General features: G+C 48.3%; 1 protein-coding gene across 3 annotated transcripts in view; it reads right to left on the bottom strand.

Annotated features, from left to right (window-relative positions):
- Positions 1–239: 239 nt before the first annotated feature.
- CABP1 (calcium binding protein 1) overlaps positions 240–17,879 on the bottom strand; it is a 27,817-nt gene continuing 10,177 nt past the window's right edge. Inside the window, exons 1-7 of one of the 3 annotated variants that reach the window (XM_069081894.1) lie at positions 17,513–17,831; positions 10,601–10,777; positions 5,809–5,839; positions 5,193–5,336; positions 4,438–4,547; positions 3,894–4,041; positions 240–3,041 (exon numbers count right to left, since the gene is read on the bottom strand). In XM_069081894.1, the coding sequence (XP_068937995.1) occupies positions 3,016–3,041; positions 3,894–4,041; positions 4,438–4,547; positions 5,193–5,336; positions 5,809–5,839; positions 10,601–10,777; positions 17,513–17,557 (681 nt within the window). In that variant the 5' untranslated portion in view covers positions 17,558–17,831 and the 3' untranslated portion in view covers positions 240–3,015. Of the gene's footprint in view, positions 3,042–3,893; positions 4,042–4,437; positions 4,548–5,192; positions 5,337–5,808; positions 5,840–10,600; positions 10,778–17,512; positions 17,832–17,879 lie in introns of those variants that run through there. The other 2 variants (XM_069081895.1, XM_069081893.1) reach the window with 2 other exon arrangements.

Raw genomic sequence — 17,879 nt, forward strand, 5'->3', positions numbered from 1 at the left:
ATACTGAAGCTGACAGTGGCCGGTCTCTGATTCATACAGATTAGAGTCAATCCCTTTTAATAACCCCTGAGCACTAGTTTAAACTGTGCTTAAACTGTGATTATCTTGCCAGTTATGTGGGGCAGGGGGGAAAAGGAGGGAAGGGGGAAAGAGACATGGAGAGAGACAGGAACTATCTTGGAGTTAGAGACAGAAGCAGAGACTGAGGTAGACAGAAGCAAAGGCAGAAGAGACTGATAGAGACGGAGACACGAGATTATTTATTAAATGCTATGTGTCAGGCACTATGCTAAACGCTGGGGGTACAAAGAAAGGAAAAATCGTGCTTTCTGTCCTCAAGCAGCTCACATTCTAACAGAGAAGCCAGCTCATGGAAAACTGGAAAGTGGGTGGGGAGTACATGCAAGGAAGGGTTGGTTTGGTGATGGCCAGGGAAGGGAGGGGGAGACCTGAATCTGGTGATAGCTAGTCTATTACAACCCATGGTGGTTTCAGGGGCAGAGTCCAAGTTCCTGGTGGGGAGGAGATGGGCACAAAGGCTGGAGTGGAGTTGTGGTGGGGATATGGTTTAGAGATGGCTGAGTAGAAAACCCCACTATAGCCATCAATAAGCCCCATCCTTTCCTCTCCTCATTTTGTAAATCCAAATGAAAAGCAAGGGATGGGCAAAGAGATTTGTTAGAAGTAGTGCAGAAAGTCCCGTCTAAGACCAATGTTCAGATACTACCTACTTAGGAGGGAAGTTTCTTCAGCTGCCCTGAGCCTAGAGGCCTACCAAGGTTCCAGCCTTCTGATATAGTTGGCCCAAATAAAAGTCTGAGCAGTGGAAGGATTTTCTTGGGGGTTGCATAGGTACCTCCTGTCAGAACCAGATGGCATTGAGGGACGGATTGGGTGGCCCATACAATGTCAGGCAATTCCATTCATTCTTGCCACCAAACCTTAGGCCACCAAAGCAGGGCTGAAAGACTTATCTGTTACAGAATGTCCTTGGCTATGTGGAACCAAGGGCAGAGCTCTCCCTGTAACACCTTGACAGTAATTAGTTTGTTTTAAGCACATAGGACAATGCAAGGTCCACTTGGTCCACACTAAGGTCCACTCAGTTCCCTCATCTTTGACTTTCAGAGTTTATTTTGGATAAAAAGTTCTTAGTTGAGTCACAATTACTTTTTCTCCAGATAAGAAAATTCCTAATACCTAGGCAGAGGTTGGGCTTATTAATTTTTTAAAAAATCTTACTTTCCCTTTCTTTCTGTCTCTGGTCTCAGTCTCTGTCTCTCACTGCTGCTCCTCCCCCTTGCTGCTGTCTCTCTCCCTCTCTATCTTTGTCTCTGTCCCTGTCTTTGGTGTTCACTGTCTCTCAGTCTTGGTCTCTATCTCTCTGTCTGTCTTTGTCTCTGTCTCTCTTTGTGTCTCTGTCTCCTCAGTCTCTCTGTGTTTCTGTCTCTCCCTCTGTCTCTGTCTCTCCACCTTTCTGTCTCTCTCTGTGTCTCTGACTCTGTCTCTCTCTCTCTGTATCTATCTCTGTCACTTTGTTTCTGTCTCTCTGTCCCTCCATCCTTCTGTCTCTCTCTGTGTTTCTGTCTCTGTCTCTTTCTCTGTCTCTCTGTGTTTCTCTCTCTCCATCTTTCTCTCTCTCTCTTTGTCTCTGTCTTTTTCTGCTTCTCTCTCTGTCTCTCTGTCTCTCTCTCTCTGTCTGTCTCTGTCTCTCTGTCTCTTCTCTCTCTGTCTCTGTCTCTCTCTCTCTGTCTCTCTCTCTCTGTCTCTTTGTCTCTCTGTCTCTCTCTCTGTCTCTGTCTCTCTCTCTCTGTCTCTCTCTGTCTCTCTCTGTCTCAGTCTCTCTCAGCAGAAGCTGGATGATTATTTGTCAAGGAGCTGGAAGAAAGGATTCCTGTTCAGACTGGGTTTGGATGTGCTGGCCCCCTTCCAGCTGAGACCTTGGCCTTCTGTGAAGGAGGACCACCACTTTTGCTGGGCTGTGGACTCAGGGACTAAGGGCAGAGCCCTTCCAGAGCAGGTTGGGTTCAGCTGCTTCTGGGAGAGCTAACGCTGGGACTGCCCCCTGGATGGTAGCCCAGGATGGCCGGAAGCCAAGGATTTAACCTTGGAATTGGATTATTCAAGCAAAGACCATACTCAGAGTCCACTACCTTCAGGGACATGGCAAACATGAGGATTACCTCAGCCTCTAAGTGGCCCTGGAGAGGGGATAAAAAAAGGAGGCAATAGCCCTGTTCTTCAGAGCCTAGAAAGTTCTGAGAGCCGGTGGTGAGATCCCTTCTTAGGTCCCAGTTAGGACAGGGCTTCTAATGGCAAGTCAGACGCTGCTGGCTGCTTTTGCTCTGCTATACACAACCCCAGAGACCATGACTCCTGAGCAAGCCTGCAGCCTCCCCTCCCCAGCTTTGAGCCCCTCTGTCTTTTTTGGTTCTTTGGAGAATGGGGCAATTCCACTATCACAGCTCACCATGGTTACAGGACCCACCAGCTCTCCATACACACCTGTGCCTATGCATCCCAATGGAGGGAAGATCCAGGGAGGAATAGCCCCCACCCAGCTACCCCCATACACACCAGGGGCACACAGCTCCGCTGTCTTGTCTCTGAAATATTTATTGGTAATCGGGCTAAGGGGAGCTAAGGTAGGGTGAGGAGGATGAGGAGCAGAGGTGGGAGGCTTAGGCTCGGGGTGAGACATGCCACGTGGGGAATCTGCTGGCAGGATGTCCCTTGGCCAACCGCCATTAGCAAGGACAGGGCGAGGGGCCGCTGGGGCCCCGCATGGCTTCTGCTTGCCTTGGCACTGCCACCTCATCCATGGGCACTGCCGCTTCCAGTTGCAGGAGATTGTGAGTCTTTCACAGTGCAGAAGGGTGGGGGGCTCCGGGATGGGGCACCTCTGGTGAGCTTGGCCAGGCTTGGTCTGGGCGTCCTGTACATAGGAACGGTGGGGTGAGGTGCTCATTTCTTTCTCCCTCTGCCTTCTTTCAGCCCTTGCAGGTCCCTGGACCCTCAGCGGGACATCATCCGCACAAATTCTGGGGAACAAGAACAAATGGAGGGGAGAAGGATGAGCAGCCCCCAGACTCTCCCACTGAGAATCTATCAGTGTCCTTACCTCTCCTTATGGCTGGGGATGTTCTTCCTTCCTAGCCCTAAGTGGTTTAGACTGAGGCAAAACATGAATTTGGGAACATAAGCTTTCAGGGAAACGCTGAGTTACCTATATGATAGGCTTAGATACTTGAGGGTTGATAGAGTATTGGGTTTGAAATCAGGAAGACCTGAGTTCAAATCTAGCCTCAATCACTAGTTTTGTCACTTAACCACTGTCTGCCTCAGTTTTCTCTTCTGTAAAATGAGTTGGAGAAGGAAATGGCAAACCACTTCAGTATCTTTGCCAAGAAAACCCCAAATGGAGTCACAGAGTCAGACACAATTGAACGACAACTTCCTTCCTGACATAGACAAGATTCCCTATAACAAACTACCTCACAGATGGTCTATATTACTTACATTGGCATTTAATAATGACTCTCCTTCATTGTAAAGTCCAGGAGAAAAATAACTGTTACAATGAATCTCGACTGTTCCTAATGCCATACCCTGAACATCTCACTTCTGATACATTCTACACTCTAATCACGGGCAAAGGACTTCATTTCCCCATATCTCATCTGTAAAATGACCTAATAATGTCTGCTGCACCCACTCATACGGTGGCAGTGAGGAAAGAGTTCTGCAAACCTTAAAAAGCCTCAAAAACATGAGTTATTATTCTAGCATGAGCTCTGCCAATATTCCCCCAATGAATAAACAGAGAGTGCCCCACGACCCTCCCTCCCGGTTTCTCAGGGAAGCCCCATCCCCACATCAGAAGAAGCACTTACCTTCAAAATCTACGCGCCCATCCCCATTAAGATCCACGTCCCGGATGATTTCCTCAATGTCTCGGTGACCCACTTGGTGACCCAGTAGCTTCCTCATGGCCTCCCGGAGCTCATTGGTGCTGATCTCCCCATCACCATTGGTGTCAAACTGGAGAATTGGGGGAGTGGAAGGAAGAGGTACTCGTGTCAGGAGGACCAGTCAGGTTCCCCCAAAACTCCTTCTCTGTGGGGCTTACTAGTCTTCCCTTGGAGACAGCTCTTCCCCTACTTCTCAGTCCTCTCTGTGTTCTGCTGCCCCTTTCATACCCTAGATTTTGTCTACATCTATCCCTGATGGTCTGAGAAAGAGAATCAAGGCTTTTTGCTGATGTATCCTGGGGTTCGGTGCCTAGAGATGCCCTTAGTCACCTAGAATGCAAGCTTTTTGGGAGTAGGGATTGCTTTATTTATTTTTGCTCTTGTCTCCCAGCACCCAGCACAGTGCCTGGAATGTAGTAAGTGTTTAATAAACACTCTACTGGTTAATTGATTGGGCATCACTCACCTCTCGGAAGGCATCTCGAAGTTCCTTTACCCCAATCATATCTGCTGTTTCTGCCAGGAGTTTTGGCCCCATCAACTCTACAAAGTCATCAAAATCCACATGGCCTCCCACTGGGAAGAAAGGTAAAGGTTGGCGTGAAAGGCATCCACCGCCCACATAGCTCTGCACCACCCCTGGGAGGAGCCAACCCAATACTCCCATACTCACAACAGCATACACCATGCCCAAGAGTTGAAAAACAAGTGAGAGGTTATCTCTAGCTTAAGAGAAAGAAATGGATCAAGATAATCATTTTGACAGAGTTAGATGGATGGATTAATGGATGGAGGGATGAATGGTTGGACAGATGCATGGGTGGATGCATAGAAGGTTGAATGGATGGGTGAATGGTTAGATAAATGGATGGACAGATGGATGGATGGATGGATGGATGGATGGATGGATGGATGGATGGATGGATTATTGAGTGGATGGGTGGATAAATGGATGAATGGATGGTTGAGTGGATGGTTGGATAAGTGGATGGATGGATGAATACATGGATGGTTGGGTGGATGGAGAGATGAATGGATTATTAGATAGATGTATGGATGGATGGTTGGACATCTGGTTCAATAGAGTATACCTAGATTGATGAAGACAGGCAAGGAGGTAGAAATTGAAAGACACAAAAGGAAAGGGGGGGTGAAAAGAGAGAAAAATTGGAGGAAGAAGAGGAAAAGTGGAAGAAAAGAGGTGTTTGAGAGGAGACTCACAGTTCATATTGATTTGCTGAGAGAGTTCAATCAGTTCCATCTCTGTAGGCATGTAACCCATTGTTCTCATACAGTTGCCCAGGTCCCTGCAGTTGATGTATCCGTCCTTATCTTTGTCAAATTCTTTGAAGGCTTCTCTTAGTTCTAGGAAAGAGAAGCCAAGAGGGACAGTGTTAGTCACCCTGGCCATCAATGACTGGGGAAGCAGCCTCTGGGAATCAAGAACAGCCCAAGAGTTCAAACCCTCTCCTCCTCACCCTGTTAATTAGGCTATGCCCTGGATTAAGAAAAGTATTCATTGCCATCTTGGAACGTCCTCCCAACCTTCAATCCCTCCCCTCCAGCCCCTCTCCTGCTAACAGAGTCTGGCCCTGGAGTTGTCCAGTCATTCATAGACATCTGTTCCATATCAAGTATAAATTTCAATGACTTCTGCTCATTCATTCATCCATCGACATTCATTCATTCATTTGACAAATATTGATTAAGCGCCTACTATGTGCAAGGCACTGTGCTCAGGAGTCTGGGAACATCTCTGCCTCTCCCCACCAGTGTCCCCACCCAGGCAATCCGGGAGGACTTGGCAGCAGTTTTCACCCAAGGGGCCAAGTTTTACCTTCAATCTCCTCTGGTCGAAGCTCTCTGTCCTGCAACAAGAGAACACTCCCTGTTAGCAGTTGCCATCGGCCTAGAAGAGCCAACAACAAGGATCCTAGAGTCTCTTGGCTTCCCGGGGCCACAGAGCCCCAGGCCAATGGTAGAGAGCAGAAGAGGAATTGGAGAAGGGCAGTGTCCAAGACCCTCAGCCCCTCCCACATGATTCCCTTCTCTGAATCACCCAAGAGCCGAGGGCACATTTCCCAGCCCTCCTCTGAAGGGGTGATGCACAAGACCTCCACCACCTCTCCCAGCTCTGCCCCAGGCCCTCCTGCCAGGACAGGCAGGAGTGGGTAGTGCTGTGACCCTCCTATCCCAGATACTGGGAGGTGGAGTTCCGCAGGTTTGCAGGGAACAGAGAGCATCCAGAAGCAAAGCACCTGCAAGGAAAACAGGATGGGGAGAAGAGTCACAACTCAGAGAGAGGAAAGCAGCCCCTCCCCAGGAGAAAGGAGAGAGGTGACACAGGACAAGAGATCTGGAGTGAGAAGGAACCTCTGAAGCCAGTGACTGGCCCCCTCATCTCACAGAGCAGGAAACTGCAGCCCAGAGAACTCGCATGAGATTTTAATCTTGGGGTTGGAAAGGACGTTAGAGGGCATCTATTCCAACGGCCTCATTTTGCAAATGAGGGAGCTGAGGCCCAGAGAGGCTAAGTGATTTGCCCAAGGTCACATAGGTGGTAGTAAGCTGGGATCTGAACCCAGGTTTTCTGAGTCCAAACCTAGATCTCTTCCACCGCAGCATACTGCCTCCAATGAAGAGGAAAGAGACCGTAATTAGGAGAGAGGAGAGAACAAAGGAATGGGAGGGACGATGAGAGGAAAGAAAGGAGGGGAATGGGAAGTTGAAAGGGTGAAGGGATGGTGATGGGAGACAGGGGGCTAGAGAAAGGGGGCCGAGTCATGGACAGGCTCAGGGACTGAAAAAATGCACTGCTGATTGGGGGCAGTGCCCTCCATGGCCAGGAAACTTGGAGAGCCCAATCTCTTTTCTCTTGATCTCTTCCCAAGAGACCTCATCTTCCTTCTAGCCTCCTTCTACACCCACCCCATCCTCCTCCACAGTTTGGAGCCCCAGACATCCAATGGCCATGTGTCTTCAGTCCTCAATGCCTCGAGAGGTATTCTTCCGGACACCTCCCCACCTGACTCCACCTAGCGATGGTAGTGGTCACAGATTCAGAGGAGGAATCCTCACTGAACAAAGCAGGGCAGGGATCGGCTAGTGCTAGGCAAGCTCCCTCTCGCCCACCACTGGGCCAATTGGCACCACCAACTGGATGGGACCATAGCAGAGAGAAGGCATCAATACTCAGGTCTTTGGTGAGGGAGGGCGTTATGGCGTTAAAAACTCATACCTTTGGGAGAGCCCAGGTTTCCACAAAGTGCAGGTGTAAGCATAATGTCTTCTGTAGTGGGCTCCACGGGGGAGATTTGCTCATGTGTAAAGGACATTTATCAGAATGGACACTCTAGGAGCCATTTACAATCCAGAGGGCTATGCACACAGATTTCTGGAGGGGCCAACAGGTCTGGGCAAGGCTGAGCACTCACCCCAGATGGGCCCCAGCATAAGGGAGCACAGATGCCCAACATGGAACATTGGACTCAGACCCTGGAGGTGATCCATAAGAGGAAATAGTGTGCCATCTCTGTAACGGGATTTCTGACCCTGTAAGAATCACAAGTGGGTGAAGACATGGGGTCTATTCTGAGGGCACACATGCACCCACACTTGGTGGGCCAACTGAAAATAATGAGGCCTGTCTGATAACGGCCATTAATGAGAACAACAGACAGCTTGGGGCTGACATATAGATGAGAGATGATTTATATGGACCTTCTTTGAATAATGGAGCCTGGCGCTGGGCACCTGTGCAGAGATGTTGCTTTCATCTTTATTCCGTCTTGAGTTTCAGAAAGCGAGGAGTGTTTCTGAATTTCCAAGACTCTAAGGTGCAGGGGGGCACGGCCCCACACTGGTCAAGAGAAGTCCCTCTCTTGGAGATCCTCTGGACCAATGCCATCACCAGACCAGGCCCTTTCCCAGTGCTGCCATGTCTATGTCATCTCCCCAGGAGAAGGTAAGCTCCCTGGGGCCAGGCCTCATGCTCCTTCACTCCAGTGCCTTCTCTCTGTTAATTAGTTCCAACTTATCCTGTCTAGAGCTTGTTTGCACAGAGTAGTTGTCATCCCCTCCCCCAATCTGACCAAATAAGGACCCAAAAGATATTTCATCCTCAGTGGCTTAGCACGGTGCCCAGCACACAGTAGGTGCCAAATAAATGCTTATCCCTTCTCTTCCTCTTATCAATCTTGAGATCAGGAGCCGGCTTTTGTATCCCCAGTGCTTAGCACACAGTAGGTGCTTCATAAATGCTTATCAATTATTGCCATCTCTTCTTCATCCCTAATAAGAGACCGGGGGAGGGAGGGAGAGCTTGTGCGTGTAACATTAGGACACAGTGATTATGCATTCAAAGTTCAAACTCTTCCCCTAACATCCTCCCCAGGATCCCTGCCCCACACTCCCCTGGCCTCAGTGCTAGAAGGAGCTACTAAACCTAATTAGAGAGGCAGGGGGCTGGAGTAAAGGGACAGCATTATTAGACACCTATTACGGGCCAGGGGCTGTGCTAAGCACGTTGCCAAGATGATCTCATCTGGAGAGGCACGGGATGGTGCTGGCAGCCGTGTCCATGCGCTGCTCCCCTCTCAGGGCTCCCCTGAGCATCTGAGCTAAGCCAGCAGTATGCTTTCCCAGCAGCATGCACAGGGCATAGGCTGAACCAGCTGGGCATTGGTCCCAGCCCTATGATCTCCCACTGTGCTTTGAAGTTTATAGATGAGATGAATCCATGGGCAGCTCTTGGAGCGAGACCAGCCACATACACAAATACAGCGTGGAAATCCGTGTGCTCCCATGTTGGGGGGATGCATGGAAATGGTGCAGATAATTAGAGTAACCCCTTTCTCTCTGAAGTTTACAAAAGCGCTTTTCTCCTAACAGCCCTGTGTGGTAGCTGCGAATAATAACTCACATGTGTATAATACTTTAAGGTAGTTAGTGAGAATGTTGTTAACCCTGTTTTACAGACAGGGAAACTGAGGCTCAGATTTCTCCCTTCGCAGAATGTAATTTCTCTCCCCTTTAGAACTGAGACAGGTTCAATGTCTTTGTGTTCACAGCACCAGGAAGACCTGTGTTCAAGTCCGGTTTCTGAGACAAAGTAGTTGTGTGACCCTGGGTTAGTTAACTAACTTCTCAGTGTTCTGGGCAGCAGTCAAAATAAGTTGCAGAGTGGGTGTTTACCTGCATCGAGGGAAAGGAAGTATACCCACCTAGGAATTCCCCATGTCAGTCAAATCACAGGTCTTGTCCACATCACTCACTATTCAAATACATGTTGTCTCCCCAATAGAATATAAATTCTCTGAAAAGGGGATAGTTTCATTTTTATCTTTGAATCCCCAGTACCTAATGGAGTAGAGGGAGGGAATAAGCATTTATCAGGCCCTACTATGTGCTAAGTGATTTACAAATTTTGTCTCATTGGATCCTTACAACAACCCCACCAGATAGGTGCTGTTATCCATATTTTACAATTGAGCAAACGGAAGCAGTTAAGTGACTTGCCCAAGATCACACAGTTAGTGTCTGAGGCTGCATGAGTGATCAGTCTTACTGATTCCATACTGGAATATGACCAGTGCATAACAAATATTTGTTGACTGACTGACTGACTGACTTGCCCAAGGTCACCCAGCTAGTCAATGTTAGGAAGTCACTTCCCATCTACTCAAATAGTCAGTGAAGATTTGTAAGCAGATAGTTTTTCTGGGTACTTACTGAATCTTTGTTCATTGATGGGATAGATGAATGGATGGATGGATTTGGCCAAGTTCCCCCACTCTAATCAATATTGTAGTCACTTTCTTTCTACCCCAATAGTCACTGTAGTAGCTTTGCTGGGGTTACAGCAGTGTTTGCTTACTGAATATTTGTAGATAGATGGATGGAGGGATGGAGGGATGGATAGAAGGATGGATGGATGGATGGAAGGATGGATGGATGGAGGGATGGATGGATGGAGGGATGGATGGATGGTTGGATGGATGGAGGAATGGATGGATGGGTGGATGGAGGGATGGATGGAGGGAGGGATGGATGGAAGGATGGATGGAGGAATGGATGGATGGATGGATAAATGGACAGATGGATTTGGCCAACGTCCCCCCACTAGTCAATATTGTAGTCACTTTCTACCCCAATAGTCACTGGAAATATGTAAGTACGTAACTTTGTTGGAGTTACAGCAATGGTTGCTTCCTGAATATTTGTAGACGGATGGATGGATGGAGGGATGGGTGGATGGAGGGATGGGTGGAAGGATGATTGGATGGTCTTGCCAAAGTTCACCTAGCTAGTAAATGTCAGCGCATTGCTTCTCCTCTATACAAATACACACTGGAGATCTCCAGTCCAATGTCTTTGCCAGGGAGTTGTATACTGAGCATGGGTCTCTATCACCCAGCAGTCTGTGTATCTGTGTAGGAGGGAGTAATTCAGGTATGTCATGAGGATGGAAGGGGTAAGGTGAGTAGGTAACTTTGCCAAATGGATTTGAGCCATAACTGTGTATATGGAGTTGGTGTGTCAGTGAGGTTTAGGGCTCCCCCCTTTATCCTCAGAAGCCCTGGATGATGGCCAGGCCTGACCTCGCCCCACCACCAGGATAACTTACGTACAGGCTGCCTGTTTTCGGCGAAACCCTTGCGCAGGAAGATACAAGCAGGGCCCAACAGGTTGTGCATGACCGCACAGTTCTGAGCCAGCATCATAAGTGGCCCAGGGAAGTCAGCAGCCACCAGCCCTTCCTCACTCGTCTGAACGGCTGTATAGCATGTCTTCTCCTCCTGGTGGATCTTCAGCCAGCACCAAGCAAATAACACAAGAGAGGAAATTACCTCCCCAGCTGATGGGAGTCCTTCCCTAGGGAGCTCCAGAAAGGAGACAGGCTCTCTCCTCCAGGAAGGGCTGGAAACCCCATAGCCTTGGAGGATGGGCAGGCCCTTTACATCTGAGGGAAAGCAGCCCAGTCCCATTGCCTAGGACTCAGAGGGGCACCTTTCAAGGGGCCCTCCATCTAGCCCAAGGGGAGAAGGAAGACTCTACCCCCTGCCCAAGAAAGCCAGATACCTCTAGAGAAAATTTATACACATACACACGCATGTACACATACACACATCCATGTGCATGTACAGACAGAGAGGAGTGATTCCACTGCAAGCAGTGAGGGGTGAGGATAGTGACCAGATCTACAATTTCATTGATATAAGGAATTCCCAAGTAAGGAAACACCTTCTACCAATGCAGGTTGCCATCTCCTCTGCCACTTCTCATCTTAGAGAGTTGCCTTGAGCACTGAGATGAGATGGCTTGCCCAGGGTCCACATATGCATATATGAAAGGCAAGACTTGAATGCAGATCTTCTTGGCATCAAGGCTATACATATATACATAGGCATGTATCCATGCATACCCATGTCCATGGACAGACATTGGCAACCTTTCACTGAGGGAAATGGATAAGGACTGGACATGTGATTTCATTGGTATAAGGAACTCCCAGGTGAGGAAACCCCCCTCTATGCAGGTTGGCAGCTTCTCATCTTAGAGCTGCTTGGAGACTTGCCCAGAGTTACACAGCCAGTATGGATCAGAGACAGGACCTGAGGCCAGGTTCCCAGGCCAGTTCTCTGTTCACCAAGCTAGGCTGTCTCTTCCCACTGAGAGGTCAAATGATATCTTTCCTGGGTTGGGAACCCTGTAATCTCAACAGCACAGCATCTGGGACTGGGGAGTAACCTCCAAAGTCAAGAAACTTTGTCCCCACTTCCTCAATGGGGAAGTGATTGGCCCCAGTAGTCATGCCAAAGCCCTTGGTCTGACCTCTAAGGTAGCCCAGCTCCACTTGGCAAGCCCTGCCCATGACCCTCACGCAATAGTGGAGCCTAAGAAAGCTGCCACAAATGGACTTGGATGCTGCCTGACCTTCTTTCTGGATCCTCTCATTTGCCTACCCCTCCCACTCTTGCTGGTTTCCTCCTCACTCAGACCACTTCTGCCCAACCCAGAAGGCTGGACCTCAAGGGGTTGAGAGGCTGGGACTTCCAGCTGGCAAGAGAACTCGTCCTTGCCGTATATAGCTGTGCTTCAGGGCCTGGGATGACTCCTTCTCTCCTATCGTTCCCATGCAGCTATAAAAAGTCAGAACTGCCCACTGGGCCTTCCCCCTTAGTGCAGCAACATCTAAACACCACGTTCCAGCTGTCCCCTGAATGCTGAGTATCCTCCCAGAAGCCAGAAAGGAGAGGCTGGAAACTGACCTCAACACCCCACAACATGAAATCTTGCTCAGCTTCTGCTGATGGCATTAATCTGATCAATTCAGGTACTGAGGATGAGTCCAGAGGTGTCACTTGCAAACAGATCCCACCCTGTCTTCCCTTAAGCCCTTCAGGGGACTTCTAGCTCTCCACTCGGGATCCAGTGTATCAGAAGAACACTGCCCCCAATTTAGTCAAGGGGCAGCTCAGCTTCCGACACCAGGAAAGGAAATGACTCCTCCCCAATCAGTCTCCATCCCAAACTCCAGTGCAGTGAAATCAAAGAGGACCCCAGGCTCAGTTCTCCAAATACTTCCTAAGAATGACTGATGCTACTTGAGGGTTGGGGAAAGTCTTTTTTTCTTTCCTTTGTACCCCAGTCCTTAGTACCATATCTGGTAGACAGTGGGTGCTTAATAAATGCTTTATTTATTATTTATCTCAGAGGTTCTTAAAAATTACATTTTAAAGGGGCCTGTGAAATTACGATTTTAAAAATTGTGGTAAGTATATTTTAACATAATGGATTTCCTTTGTAATCACAGGCATTTTATTTGATGAATTTAAAAACATTACTCTGAGAAGAGATCCATAGGTTTCATCCAAACTGCGAAAAAAAAATTTATGCCCTGAGAAAAAAAAATACTTCACTCCTAGACAAGACATTCTCTTTCTTTTTCTCTCTCCTCCTCCCCCTCCCCCCTTCTCTCTGTCTCTCTCCCTTCCTCCCTCTCTGTCCATCTCTGTCTCTCTATTTACGTATGTGTGTGTCTGTATATACATATATATGTGTATGTGTATATACACGCATATCTAAATATATACATACATATATCTCTGTACGCATGTATATAAATGGGGGAGGGTGAGAAGAGAGCTTACAAGAGACATCTTGGGAGAATGGAAAGGGCGCTGTCTCTGGAGGGAGGGGACTCAGATTCAAATCCTAGTTCTGGCAATGACCACTTGTGGAAATTTGGGGAAGTCACATAACTTCTCTGGCTTCAGTTTCCTACTGTATAAAATAAAGGTGTTGGACCAGATGACCTCAGGGGTCCTTTCTAGCTCTAGAGCTCTCTCTTATAATCCCCGGGGCCCTGATAGTCTCAGAGAGAAAGGGTCTCTGGCCAGGTTATCTATCAGGTTGGGTGACTGGAGTAAAGGGTAGTAAGTATAGGGCTCAAAGGATTCCATTATATTTGGCAAATGTACCCAGGTCAAAGGACAAGGCTTGAAGCAGATTTCCCAAGGGAAGTCCCAAAAGAATCAGGTCACTCTCTCTCTCTCTCTCTCTCTCTCCCTCCCTCCCTCTTTCTCTCTTTCTGTCTCCTCTCTTTTTCTCTCTCTCTCACACACACACACACACACACACACACACACACACATACACACACACACTCTCCAAGTTCCACAACTAAGGATAGGGAAAAGCAGAAGGGCCTGGTGGAAGGCTGAGGGGCACCCTCTGAAGGCAGGGACTGTTTTTGCGTCTTGGCACAAAGTAGACACCTACTAAATCTATGTATTTCTGACCTCGACCCCAGCTGCAATTTCAGAGGCCCCTGGACAAATATCAGGTTACGGATTGAAAGAGTCTCCCAAAGCTGATTGTAGGGATCATCCTCAAGGTTTCTTGGGTTCCAAGACCAGAGCTTTCCAGTTGGAAGAGACACAGGCAATGTCCCAAGCCTCTCTTTTTATAGATAAGGAAATTTTGGAAATAGGGTAGAAAATAACTTTCAGGAGGCAAAGTTACCTGGCTACAATCATATGAGGTTCAGGATGTGAACCGAGGTCTTTCCACTTCAAATTCATTGTTATTTCTGCTATATAGAATTATCTCTTGGTTTAAATTTCCATGAACCTGGATCAAAAGCAGTCCATCCCAAATGGAGGGAAGTATCGGGGGCTTGCTCTGCTGGACAGAGAAGCCCTTGACTCTAAGAAGCTGAAGAGGTGAGGTCCCCAGCACTCTGCTTACCTTTGACTTATGCATGTCTACCTTCAAGACCTGTTTTAGAGGGGTGGGGTGGGAGTGATTCCCAGATCAATACAGAAATAAACAAGGCTCCCACAGCAGAGGAGGAAATGGTTTGATGTGCAGAATGAACAGGGGGTCCAAATGGCCAATGTCCATAGTAATGCTCCTAACTCTAAAAGGATAAGAACCCTTAGACATCATTTAATCCAGTCGCTTCTTTACTTTACAGAGGGACAGAATGATGAGATAATTTGCCCAAAGTAGCAGTGCTGGAATGCAATCCTGGTTCCTCTAATTCTAAACCCCAGGGCTTCTGCAATTCTCTAGCCAAAAATAACCCCTATGAGAGCCTGGACAGCCCAGCTCAGTTCCCCTCACCCAGGACCACTTTTCCACCCCAGAGAGCCAAGCTGTTTCCCACAGACCAATTGCCTCTGTCTCTGGCAGTAAAGAAGGTTCCATCATAGGCTAGCAATGAGAAAGTATTATTCCTCTGCCTCTCCAGGAAGTGACCTTATGGCCTAATGCTATGGAATATCCCTAACACTCAAATTCTCAACTTTTAACCAGACTAATGCTTTTGGTGCTCAGCCCTGCCCCCCACCCTGCTCCTTGGGGCTCCCTTCTGGGGCATGGGGAAGGAAGGGCGAAGGACCAGGGCTTGAGATAGGAGGAAAGCCAAGAGAGGATCCCAGATGTCTGAGAGGGGAGATGCTATGGAAGGCTGTGGGGTGCAAACCCTTCCTTTTATACAGAGGAGGAAATTGAGACTCACGGAGAAGTAACTTGCCCAAGGTCACAGAGATAGTAACTAGCGGAGCCATGCCTCTGGGATTACCTTCCATTTCTCTTGTCTGAATCCTATCTGTCAGTAGAGGTTTACAGGCTGTCTCCCCCAGACTTCGAGCTCCTGGAGGGCAAGGACTATCTTTTGGCTTTCTTTGTACCTTCAGGGCTTAGGACAATGCCTAGCACACAGTAGGTGCTCATTGATTGACTGACAGCGGAATAGTGTTCTATCCCCCGACATACGTTTGGGTGCTTTATTTCCCCTCCTCTTCATCTCAGTAGATGCAAACAACATTATGGAAACCCTTCTGGGTTTGCCAAGGTTACTTCACATCCTACCTTCTTCCTATTCTCTTCCCATTAGGTGGTATAGGGCACACAACTTGAAGCCAAGAAGACCAGAATTCAAATCCTGCCTCAGATGCCTATGAACTGTGGGACCCTGGGCAAGCCACTTAATTTCTGTCTGCCTCAGTTTCCTCATCTATAAGATGAGGGGCTTGGCCTGGATGGCTTCGACAGTATCTTCCAACCCTAAATCTAGGATCCGAGGAGTTTTCTCCTTCCTCCATCTTCTGCCCTCTTTTCCCCCCATTCTCCAAAGCTGAAAACAGCAGATGGCGGGATGGAAAAGGTCCTGTAGGCAGGGAGGGGGAGAGAGAAGTTGGTGGCATGGGAGAACCCCAATAGGTTCTGACTTCCTCATCCAGGGCCCTGAATGAATCTGCCCTGCTGTGTTTGATTTCATTTCAAATCAGACTGACTGCAAGCCTGGGGGCAACAGGCCGGCTCTTCCATGGGCTAGGACAGGCTCTTCCACGGGCTAGGACAGGCTCTTCCACGGGCTAGGACAGCTTCGGATTCGAGCTCCACCGAGAAGATGACAGGCTGAAGGAGAGAGGTGGGGGAGGGAAGGGGAGCTTAAGGAAAACAATCAGTCCAGAGCCAGAGGAAGAAGGAAGATTAAGAGGGGTTTGATATGAGCTGCTTAGCTAAATAAGGAGCAAGAGGGACAGAGATACTTGCAAATATGAGCCTGAAAAAAAGAGCCCATCAAACCAATTGTGGTATGACCAAAAGGGGCGAGGGCAGGAAATAAAGGGGGAGTGAGGGGCATGCCCCTCTAAATGAGCCCAGGAAATAAAAACCCTAGCTCTGCACACAAAATAATTTGGCCATGGTTATTTGCTTTACAAAAGGATTCAGGGATTACAATTTCTTGTAAGAGTGAACCTCCCCGGCCTAGAACATCTAAACCAAATTAATTTACAGAAACTGATTTCCCCTCTTCTTTTAAAGAGTATACGTACTCTGTCCGTACAGGGATGATAGGATTTTGAGTTGGAAGGGTACTTAGAGACCACCTAGTCCAATCCCTTCTCTTTATAGATGGGGAAACTGAGATCCACGAAAGGGAAGTGACTTGCCCAAGATCCCAAAGGCAGTAAGAAGCAATGATTCAAACCGAGGTCCTAGGACTACAAATACAGAGTTCCTTTGAGTCCACCAAACTGTACAGTGCTGGCCTGGCCTCAGAAGGACCTGGCTTGGAGCCTGATTACTTGAGAGCTCCAGACCTGGCTTGAACTCATGACTAAAATTGTCCATCCACATCCAACTCCTTTAGGTAGCCATGTGAGTTACTTCCAATCTTACTCTTTTGAAGAATGAAAATAGGACCAAAAGGGAAAGATCTGAGACCCAAGAAGGAAAATAAAATCTATAGACCCATCGGTGCTGAGATGACCCACCCAGCCCATCTCTATGGATCTGGCAGGAAAACTGAGGCCCCTCTAAACAGAGAACTACAGCTGGAAGGGACCTTAGGAATCAACAAGTCCAACCCCGACATTCTGTAGATTAAGAAACCAAGGCCAAGAGAGGAGAGGTACCTTTGCCCCAACGCTAGCATTAGTAATAAAAGATTAATTACGCAAGAATTATGGCTCTTGAACTTTTTAAACCTCACAGGTCTGAGCCTACGTTCTCTCTGAAGTCAGAACTGCCTCCACTCTACCTGCGTGTCCGAGGAAAGGATTTACACCAAAGCAAAAAATTATTTTATTCAACACAACACCTAGAGAGCGATCATCGGTGTTTTAGAATGCAAGCAGGGCTAGGAAAAATATCTACAGACCCTCTCATTCCCCAGGGTGCACACCCATGCCAAAGCAGGCTTTGACATCGGCTTGCTAGAACATGCAGGGACAAAGATATTAACCAGAAACCCGAACGAGGAGGTGTGTTCAGACCCAAGCAGCCAGCTCCCTCCTATATGTCTACATGCACAGAACCATGATCACAGACACACTCTCTTCTAAGGCTTAAATTCTGCAGCTGAGCAAACCCCAAAGAGACAAAAAGACTTTTAAAGGGAGTTAAGGGGTGGTGGAGAACAGGGGCTCAGCAAGACTCGGATCCTCCCTCCACATTCCGTCTCTCCTTAGCCTCTGACGTGGCCAGCTGTGCTACCCCCTGGGTCTCCTCAACTCCACACCTACCTTTCTGGAGAGGTTTCTCAGTGGAGACTTCACACAGTTGCCCATAATATGCTGAGATTGCCTCCCCAGGGCACTTGATCACAAGGGACTGGAGGTACCAGAATCCATGAAGGGGATTCTTGGAGGGGGCAGGGGGCCAAATGGTCACAGCCAGCCCTCCTAGCCTCCTGCTCCAACTCGGCCCAGGCTCTTCCCACTGGGGCTCACTTATGTGTTCTCCTGCGCCTGCTCTTTCTCCCTCCTTTCAAAATCTCTCTCTCTCCTCTCCTTTTCTCTCTCTCCCTCTCCTCTCTCCCTCTCCTCTCTCTCTCTCTCTCTCTCTCTCTCTTTGTCTCTCTCCCTTCTCCTCACATCTTCTCTTTCTCTT

Source organism: Petaurus breviceps, unplaced genomic scaffold, assembly GCF_028583685.1.
Source record: "Petaurus breviceps papuanus isolate PSGF00001 unplaced genomic scaffold, PetGlider_PUasm1.0 99, whole genome shotgun sequence".
Classification (NCBI taxonomy): domain Eukaryota; kingdom Metazoa; phylum Chordata; class Mammalia; order Diprotodontia; family Petauridae; genus Petaurus; species Petaurus breviceps.